General features: G+C 32.0%; 1 protein-coding gene and 1 non-coding gene across 3 annotated transcripts; both read left to right on the top strand.

Annotated features, from left to right (window-relative positions):
* The first annotated feature begins 3,805 nt into the window (after positions 1-3,805).
* On the top strand, positions 3,806-3,879 carry TRNAN-GUU. Its single transcript has one exon. It is a non-coding gene; the product is annotated as a tRNA-Asn (tRNA).
* Positions 3,880-4,929: 1,050 nt separating this feature from the next.
* On the top strand, positions 4,930-10,374 carry LOC8270249 (serine hydroxymethyltransferase, mitochondrial). Of its 2 annotated transcripts, none has more exons than XM_048376986.1 (16): positions 4,930-5,304; positions 5,427-5,477; positions 5,585-5,671; positions 5,905-6,026; positions 6,188-6,264; positions 6,460-6,584; positions 6,780-6,872; positions 7,415-7,507; positions 7,625-7,822; positions 7,974-8,078; positions 8,538-8,603; positions 8,742-8,819; positions 9,034-9,145; positions 9,220-9,330; positions 9,498-9,661; positions 9,929-10,144. In XM_048376986.1, exons 1-15 carry the CDS (start codon positions 5,215-5,217, stop codon positions 9,635-9,637), a joined length of 1,548 nt encoding a protein of 515 aa, XP_048232943.1. In that variant the 5' UTR covers positions 4,930-5,214; the 3' UTR covers positions 9,638-9,661; positions 9,929-10,144. The 2 variants fall into 2 exon arrangements, with proteins under 2 accessions (XP_048232943.1, XP_002527226.2); XM_002527180.4 differs by lacking the exon at positions 9,929-10,144 and adding an exon at positions 10,179-10,374 and having other exon boundaries at positions 4,935-5,304.
* Positions 10,375-10,544: the final 170 nt, after the last annotated feature.

Here is a 10,544-nt window from a genome sequence, read left to right as displayed (position 1 = left end):
GAATGATTAATATTTTATGTGAAGGAAATAGTAGGGTATGATTATAGTATGGTTTGATATACTGATTTGAATAATCTATGTTTTCTGAGAAGAATGCAATAGTCCCAAGATTATTTGATTTTAACTCACTCTCGAGACTGACAGTCTCATTTTTACTGTTTTTCATATTCGTGACTGTTAGTTCTCCTGCGACTCTTATTCAGTAACCCGACTCCTTCATCATCGGGTGATGTATTTGATTTGGTATGTAAATTGGTAAATCTTAGATTCTCCGCAGTAGTAAATAGTAGATGTATCAGTTGTAAATTTTCTGAGCTTCGGGTCTCGCCTAGTTTTTCTGGTAGACCGAAGTAATTTTGTAAAGTGTAACTATTAAGATAATTTGTGGTTTTAATAATATTAATTTGAGATGAGATTTGTTTAAATTAGTGAGTGTCAGGCTTACTACGGGTTTCGGTGGCCTTAAGTCTACCCATTCCCTAGTGCCGGTCACGGGCCCACGGGTGGGGTCGTGACAAAAATACTTAGCATATGTGTTTTTTTTTTTTGAGAAATACCTAATATATACTTAACATATAGCTAACATACACATTTCATACCTATTTTCTAAGAGTTTCATTTTTTATTTTTATAAATCTGTAATCTATATAAATTAAAAAGTTGCATATATACCATATATTTGTTGAGCGTATACCATTTGCTGTTACTTTATACTTTCTTTAAAAGGGTAAATATTTGAAGTATACTATAAATATATGCAATGGAAACTAAAATAAGTGCAACGTATACCATTTTTTGGGAGTTTTACCTTTCTAATTTTCTATATATATATATATATATATATATATATATATATATATATATATATATATATATATAAATATTTCGGATATCAAATATATATTTAATGTATTTCATATTTGTCGAATTGGTCTAATTTATTTCTACCTTTTTATTATATTATGTTGTATATACAAGACTTTTAATAATTTTATTATATAATAATAAAATAATCATCATAATATCATTTTTTAATTTTTAGAATAGTGAGATTATATATAAATCTTAACTAAATCAATCAATTAAAATTTGATATTATATCTATTACTATTTGAAAAATATTATTGAAATTAAAATATGTTAATTAAATAAATTGAGATTTTGATTAACATATACCTAGAATATACTAACATATATTTTTTACTTTAGATTTATAAAAAAGGTATTTTTATGACATTTTTCATATTTCTTTTTAAAATAAAATTAACTTATACATAAAATAAATTATATTCTTAATAAATTAAATAATAATATAAACTCAATTTGTAATTTAACATTAATGATTCATAAAATATTTCAAAAAAAATTTAAATTTTATAACATATATAAAAGTATACCATTTTCTGCGTTTTTACAGAAAACATATACTATTTTTCTGGGTTTTACATTTACCTGCAATTTTTAATTATGATCTTCAAAATCCAACTTAAAACCCTTTAAACTACTACCAACATCCTATTATGAGATTGATTTATCAATTATAACTCAGTTTCGACCAAAACAATCAAAGATCTACCTAAGAGAAATTGAGACTGTTGTTACTTGATCTATCTTTCAATGAAGAAAAATAAAAATCTCAAATCTAATTATTTTTTATTTAATGATTGACTTTCATTCAAAATCATTATAAAAAGTAATATTAATAAGTAAATCAAAGAAAAAGGATGAGAGTATAGAGTTTGGCTAACGTGAAAAAAGAAAGATAGGAAAACTTTTTGAAAAGATGGAAATGGAAGTATTGAAAGAGTTAGAAATAAGATAGATGTGTTATCCACGTATTTTTTAAGTAAAATCTCTAAGTTCTAGTATTTTTGAAAGAAATATTTTTTATAGTAAAAATAATATATTTAATCTTTTTTTTGAATATTTGTGAAAGAATTCATTTTTTAATTGATTCTCCATGTTGATTGATTAGGTGGTTATTTTTAAAAATCTAACTAAATATATATCTATTTATTAATTTATTAATATCTAACTGTTAATATCAGTTAATTAATTTTTATTGATCGATTTTTTTTATCAATAATCTAGAATCTCATTAACTTCAAACAATATAATTACAAGCATTAAAAGGCAGAATTTGCCTCAATTGTCTAAAGAGTTTGATTGATATTTTTTTCTAACAAGAATGAAGATAATTCAATACTAAACAATTTGATACTTTCAAAGTCTCTAATTAAGGAGGAGATACATTGATTTGATTTACATTAAAGATTAAGAACAAAGAAAGCACAAAAGATCCACCAAGGCGAGGATAATAATTTCCGTAAGAATCCACTGTAAATCCAATTTTCTTCAAGATGATTTTTAATAGAGTTGAACTTCTAATGTTGCTTCTCCAAGCAGCTTTCCAAGAAGTGGCAAAATACCATAATTCTAGAGATGTCGAGGATATAATCAGATTGCTTGACTATTCAAGTTGATTTCTTGTAGAATTAATTCTCTTTTGTAGCTTCTTTTAAGGAGCTTCACATAGGTGGTCGAAACAACATAAGTCTAAGGATTTCAACAAGATCGACTAGATTCTTTGGCTCTGCATCAAGATCAAAACTTGTCATTTGAGATTTTTCAGAGTCATCCTTCCTTGAACTAATCAAAAACTACTTCACCATAATACAGATTGATAAAGGCAGAATGAAATCTATAGCTGGTTTTGAATAATCAATCTCAACTAAGACACTAAAAAGGAAAATAATATCTTTTCAACAACAAAATAGAGCAGTGAAAAGAAAAAAGAATATTATTTTGACGATAATAGAGAAAAGAAGATGAGAAATATTGAAAATAAAAAAAGGTAAAGGGGAGAGCATTTTGCTCAATTTCAACAACAATTTTGCGTTTAACCACTGCAGGAGATCAAAATCCATGTCAATTTTTTTAGATTTCTGATGGATAATGTTTGCTCATAAACCCTAGCTTTAAGATATGCCAAGGCAGATTCGTAAGGATAGAAAGTCCAGCATCGGTTATAAAATTGATAGACCAACTTTAAATGTGCGGACATTTTGGTACATATTCATAAAATGACATGGAACGCACAGGCTTTCTAGAGTTTAGTTCCGAAAAACATTTTTTAACCTTTGAACCAAAACCCCCAACTAGAGATAGAATTCTTTCACTCGCTGAGAAGTGAAACCCTCTGACTAGATCGTCCTGAAAATGGATGGAAGAAATATTTTTGTAAGAACAACATCATCTTTATTGATTAAAACAGTGATTTTCATTAATTTGAGTGTGAAATTAAGTTTCTTTACGTGTTAGCTAATTAGAGTACACATATGTATACCAACCAGGCATTGCCACATGGCAAATCATATAAGGATAAAATTATAACAACACCCAAAGTATATATACTAAATTATTACAATTTGAATATATATATTAAAGTTTATAATAAATGTGTTCCTTAGGCCAAAAATAGTAACATTTCTTAAATCACCAAAAAGGATTGCAAAAGAAATAATAATTACACTCATGTTTTGGACTTAAAACCCAAAACATATTTTAACAACATATAGTAAGTATATTTCTCAAATGGAATAATATTGAGGTTTTGCTTACAATATATTTTTGTCAAATTTAATATTATTCAGGATTCTTTTAGAATAATTTATATTCAAATTGTACATTTTTCAGTGTGGATTACTGTGGTATCATACTAATTAATAGTAACATCAAGATTGGATCAGGAAATTGTCAAGAATTATACATGATATATATAAGATGCTGACGTTACAGCCAACAAGCTGGAATAGCTCAGTTGGTTAGAGCGTGTGGCTGTTAACCACAAGGTCGGAGGTTCAAGCCCTCCTTCTAGCGAAATGAGATTTTATTTTTTCATTTTTTTCCCAAAATAACATAAGACTTATATCCCAATACTATTATTAGACTATGAAATTTCATTTTTCCATATATATATATATAAATTTGAGCACTTATTATAAATATTCTAAAACTTAATTCTATCTTTTCTTCCCATTTTCTTCCTTTTTTTTAAGGGTTTTATGCCTTATAAAGAAAAACTTTTAGAAAACATTATGTTTTAAGTAAATTGATCTTGTAATAAAATTAGATCTCGTCACGCGTCAGATTTACACATAACATGGCTTTGCTTCGAATTAACATTCCAAGAGCTGTTGTCACTGCTCATGTACACTATTATGATGCACTAAAAATTTCCCTTTCTTGCACAAAAACTTAATATATATTTGATGGTGACATGAAGCTTATTACATGGGTTTTGGAAAGAAAGGGACAATTAGAATATTGGGTGGTCGAATGTCTCCCACAAATGCTTAAAATCCTATCAGCTTTGTAGGTTGTATCTTCACTTTGTGGCCAAGAAATAGAGAAGTTTGGATAGGGCTTTCATGGCTGGTTTTTGTGTAACATTTTCCATCTCTTGGGAGCAAATATTTCTTGCCCTTTTGAACACTTGGAAATTTAACAAATTATTGTTTGTAAGATTATACCATATACTCTTTTAATGTAATTCTACTTCATTACACATTAAAAATACCAGTTATTAATGAAAAAGACTGAATCAGACAATGATATAAAAGAAAAATAAAATCGCACTCCAATTTTTTAAAATAAATAAATGATTTAATCAAAATTGCAAAACTCATTTGGATTATGTAATTGATTAGCTCAAAAATAAATACATTATATTTTGTTATTTATCTGAAAAAAATTAAAGAAAGAATTCAAGCTTTTCTCAGGGACAAAGCACCAAATAAATATTACTATCTAAACTTAAACTGAAAATAAAATGATTCTAACAACACAAAAGACATTGTTATTTTTTTATTAAAAAAAGGTGTAGAAAGAGTTGGACCAATGAGAATAACTGAACCAGTAGACAACAGTGAAGCTGGCGCGACGGTGTGACGCCACGTCACCAATTCCCTTCTCAAGCCAGTAGCCACGAAAACACACTGAGTAGGGATAACGAGATCATCATCCACCAATTCAGGACGACGACGACATCACCACCACCACCACCATAATTTTTCCTTTTTTCTTTTTATTTTTTTCTAAAATAAATCTTCAGCCACCAAAAACCCATCTTCCATCACCAGGTACCAAAGCCAAATATTCAAATATAACAAAACAACACAAAGAAGAAAAAGCTTAGAGGCAGAGAGCAAGAAAATGGCAATGGCAATGGCGCTTCGGAGACTATCTTCTTCCATTGACAAGCCTATTCGTCCTCTCTTCAATGCTACATCTCACTATTACATGGTTCTCTTCTTTCTTTGTTGTTATAAGTTCTCTTCTTTCTTTCTTGATATACTTTCTATTCTTTTAAAAAAATATATTTAACTATGGTTTCTTCTTTTTTTTTTTTTTTGTTCTTTTGGCAGTCTTCTTTGCCTAATGAAGCTGTGTACGAGAAGGAGAAATCTGGTGCCACTGTATGTTCAATTGCTTTCCTCTTCTTCTTATTATTATTTTTTTAATATTTTTTTCAAAACTTTTGGTCTTCAATTTTTTTCTTGACTGAGAATTCTTTATTTAAAAGTGGCCAAAGCAACTTAATGCACCACTGGAGGTTGTGGACCCTGAGATTGCTGACATTATTGAGCTCGAGAAAGCCCGTCAATGGAAGGTTTGCATACTCATTCTTTGTATAAACTAATAACCGTTTCTTTAACGATAAATACCAAGTAAGTGAGTAACTAACTATCCACGTCTTTGTTTACTCTGCTAGGTTACTGATATTGAATCATCTTAATATTAATACCTTTTATGACTTGGAACTTTGGAAACGTTACAGTATTCTGTTCATGAATAGTGTTTAATTAGAATTTAATATCTAATTGAAGAATACTTGGTGGATAGGGTCTTGAACTTATACCCTCAGAGAACTTCACTTCTGTATCAGTGATGCAAGCTGTTGGATCTGTCATGACCAACAAGTACAGTGAAGGATATCCTGGTGCAAGATACTATGGAGGAAATGAGTAAGCTTTTTGCTTTTATTTCTTATTTATGCTTATTATACTTTATGTAACATTTTTTTAATTGCAGTTAACAAGCAAGCACATAAATTCCTATAATTATCCCCTGAATCTGTTGTTTCTGAGATGCCCGATTAATTGAGTCACTGGATACGGAATTTCAGGTATATTGACATGGCAGAATCCTTATGTCAGAAGCGTGCATTAGAAGCATTTAGATTGGATCCTGCTAAATGGGGAGGTACATATATATCTCCTTTGCTTTTCTTGGTTAGTCATTTATTAGTACTTGTTGATTTTGAATTACTTACTATTTGATTTTGATGACAAAGACAAAGGGAGAGACATTATCTTCTTGGCTGACTAAGAAGGAAGTTCTGATAAACTGCATGCCTTAAAAGCATTCTGTAAAAATCATTCCTCTTTTGTTTTGCAGTGAATGTGCAGTCTCTATCTGGATCTCCAGCAAATTTCCAAGTCTACACTGCATTGTTAAAACCTCATGACAGAATCATGGCCCTTGATCTTCCTCACGGTGGGCACCTTTCACATGGTTATCAGGTGCTTACAACTCCCCTAATTCTTTTCATTATTGATTTCGTTTCTTTTTAATTAACATTGTAAAATCTGCAAGGAGTTTGAGACCATGAATGGTGTTCATAATTTGTTCTGTTGAGTTTAAGCAGTTTTAGTGCATCTTAAAGATACTTTCTGTTATTTTAATAACAACATCATCATCGCCTTCCTATCATGCAGACGGACACCAAAAAGATATCTGCAGTGTCAATATTTTTTGAGACAATGCCATACAGATTGAATGAGAGCACTGGCTATATTGACTATGATCAGGTAGGTAGTTCCACTCCTTGCTAGAAATTTGTTCTTATTTATTGTATTAATTGTCCTGCTAAGGTCATGAGTGCAGGAAGAAGGCTTCTGCATAATTTATATAAGAAAATGGTGTTCGATTTTTTTTTTTTCAGATGTTGTTGACACCATCTATAGCACTTAAAAAGTGAGAGATTTGTCTCTTTCATCCCAGCCACCTCCACATCGATATGGATCTTGAACATGCTTCCACCATTCAGGCCTTAACCATCAGAACCTTCTAATGTTGTCATGTATTTTTGCATACAGCTGTGTTGTTCATAAATGCAAGTGCTCCAAGTGAAATTGATATAGAGCCAGCAAGGGTTTTATTTGCAAAATATGATAATTAGATGAATTTTACCAGCATATTCTTTTCCCATGGCTGCATCAGAGTATCAACACCGCTCACTTGTACATAGAAGACATGCAGTAGAGATGTACTTCACATAGTTATGAGCATACTTTATGCATTTGCATATTTTTGACAATAAGTAAGAGGAATGTTGTAATCAAAACTGCAGCTGGAGAAAAGTGCCGTCCTCTTCAGACCAAAGTTGATAGTTGCTGGTGCTAGCGCTTATGCTCGTCTATATGATTATGAACGGATTCGCAAGGTAACCTCCTTTAGATAAACTTATAGCATTGTAATTAACAATCAAGATAGCCATGTGTCAGAGCTTGGTTTTTAGTCGCTTGGTAGTTTATAGGGTCTAATTTTATGTCTTTAACAGGTTTGCGACAAACAAAAAGCTATACTGTTGGCAGATATGGCACATATTAGCGGGTTAGTTGCAGCTGGTGTCATCCCATCACCCTTTGACTATGCAGATGTAGTGACCACCACCACTCACAAGTCCCTTCGTGGACCTCGTGGAGCTATGATTTTCTACAGGAAGGGGGTAAAAGAGGTTAACAAACAAGGCAAAGAGGTGAGTACCTGAAGGAAAAGTTACATTTTAATAAAAAATACACATCCTTGTCTTAGTAGCATCTCCTGGATATTTCCTGCTTCTCTCCTTTTGCTGAATTCTCGGATTTTTGAAGTGGAAGTAACATTTGTCTTCTGAGCTCACAATGAAGGTCTTGTATGACTATGAAGACAAAATCAATCAATCTGTTTTTCCTGGACTTCAAGGGGGCCCTCACAACCACACAATTACTGGTTTAGCAGTTGCTCTGAAACAGGTCATTTCTTTTACACTAGTGTTCTTTTGCCAATCACTCTTTGCCAAACAATTTTGAAGGTATATATAATCGCTTTTTTGAACAGAAGAATTAATTCAATAAAGACCCAAGTCTGCAGCATAATGAGATACAAAATATGAAAGCATACATATTAGTGGGAAAAATGGATTAATAATTAGATGGAGAAACAACGGGCCTTTATGGTGTACTAACTTTCAAAGACCATGAAAAGAAAGGGATTTTTAATAATACAAAAAAAGAAACAGGCCGGTCGATTACACTAAGCAAAAGAAGGAGTTCCCTTATAAAATAGAAACTCTTAATTAAGCAACTGTAAAATCACTTTTCTTTTTCCCATTCCGACCCTTCTCTCTTTAATGTCAAATGAGTACTGCATTCACTTTAAGCACTCCATATCTCTTGTTCATATATCCTCATAGTGCTAATGTACTTGTGCAGGCCACAACCTCAGAATACAAAGCTTACCAAGAGCAAGTTCTCAGTAATTGTGCAAAATTTGCACAGGTATGTGGCAATATTTATTACTAAAACATGATTAAATAAGCATAAGTTTGTCTCATTGCTGAGAACTTTTAAGACTGCAATATTCTCTCATCAAAGTAGTTCAAAACTTGATAGCTTGTAATTTTATTATCTTTGCAGACGTTAGCTCAGAAGGGATATGAACTCGTGTCTGGCGGAACTGAGAACCATTTAGTTTTGGTGAATTTGAAGAACAAGGTAGAATGATTTTCTTTTCTCTTATTTGACCACCTGATGGAAATGCTTTTGAATATCAACCAGTAAGGGGTTTAAGGTTGTTTTTACCTGTGCCATAGGCTATGGTGTGTGAGGTTCATGTGATTATTGTGAATTTTATTAGTCTTTATCATGAAAAGAAGGGCGGTGCTAATTCTTTCTTTGTTTCTTCCCCCCAAAATTTGCATGGTATCAGGGTATTGATGGCTCCAGAGTTGAAAAGGTGCTGGAAGCTGTTCACATTGCTGCAAACAAAAACACCGTTCCTGGAGATGTATCTGCCATGGTTCCTGGTGGCATAAGGATGGGTAAAGACCTTTCAACAGAATGTGTCTTAGTTAGTTTGTATTGAATTTCCTTGATGAACCCATCTACATTTCAGGAACCCCTGCTCTTACATCTAGGGGATTTATTGAGGAGGACTTTGCTAAGGTAGCAGAATTCTTTGATGCTGCCGTGAAGTTGGCAGTCAAGATCAAGGGTGAAACCAAAGGTTAGTGAACTGCCAGATATACAGAGTTACATTCTCCCAGACCTACTGTATCGGGGCATTACTGCCTGTGCTCGGCTGCGTATTGCATTTCCTCATAACACATTATGGTTGATTCTGGTTGTAAATCTGCTAAATGTGACTGCCTCCTGTTATTTTATGTGAACCAGGGACAAAGTTGAAGGACTTCTTGGCTACAATTCCTCAGTTCCAATCTGATATCACAAAACTTCGCCATGCTGTTGAAGAATATGCCAAACAATTCCCAACTATTGGATTTGAGAAAGGAACCATGAAGTACAAGAACTGAACATGAAAACTCGACTGCTTTCAGGTACATCTAGCTATAATAGCCTCAGCATTGTCAGAGTTATGGCCTTTGCATTTGTTTAAAGTGGGATCAAATCCTGCAGCAACTTCTCCTTCATTTCTTGGATGCTTGACTATTAACATTGATACAATATACCATATTCATGGTGATTTTAGGAAATTCAAAACAAAAGAATGGCTTTTAAATCTAGAATGTTTGTTATGACAACTTCCTGTATTTTGCAATTAGAGTAAACATACAGTATACTTGAAAATTATTACCTTCTCTCAGACACCATCAGGCGGCATGGCAGAAGGAATAACAATGGAATGGAGATGACAAATAATTAGCTAATAATCCTTGGAGAATAATAAACTACTAACATGCGTACTCTATTAGTGGAAAGAAATGCCACTGTCTATTCTCAATCTGTTAAAGATATGCCTGCAGTTCTATATCTTGTTTGCAACATTCTTCTGTTTAAATAAAGTTGACATCTTTGCTTCATATGTTTGCTGATACTTTATTTATACACGATCAGGTTAGCAGATTCCGAACCGAGTTTTTCTATTTAGTGGGCGAGTGCTGGCATTTAGTTATGGATCATATCAAGGTTGTGAACTAAGGGCATTTTATCCACTTAAATCTTGCAAACCTTGATCTGTATCTGGTTTAAATGTATATACTTACAGATGTTCTGAAGCCAAGTAAAGCAATAAACCCGCGCATTCTAAACTTGACCATCTTTCTACTAATGGTCTAATCTGTTATCGATGCTATTTGCCACTTCAAAAACACATATACCCTATCAATTGGGTTGGCTTGCTTTTCTAAAGATAGAATTGAGTTTTCCAGCAACTATGTTATTGTCCAAACACCAAAACTTGACTAAATAATATTCAATTGA

This window comes from Ricinus communis, chromosome 7, assembly GCF_019578655.1.
Source record: "Ricinus communis isolate WT05 ecotype wild-type chromosome 7, ASM1957865v1, whole genome shotgun sequence".
Classification (NCBI taxonomy): domain Eukaryota; kingdom Viridiplantae; phylum Streptophyta; class Magnoliopsida; order Malpighiales; family Euphorbiaceae; genus Ricinus; species Ricinus communis.
The sequence above is the reverse complement of the archived record's forward strand: the minus strand, read 5'-3'. Positions and strand labels throughout refer to the sequence as shown.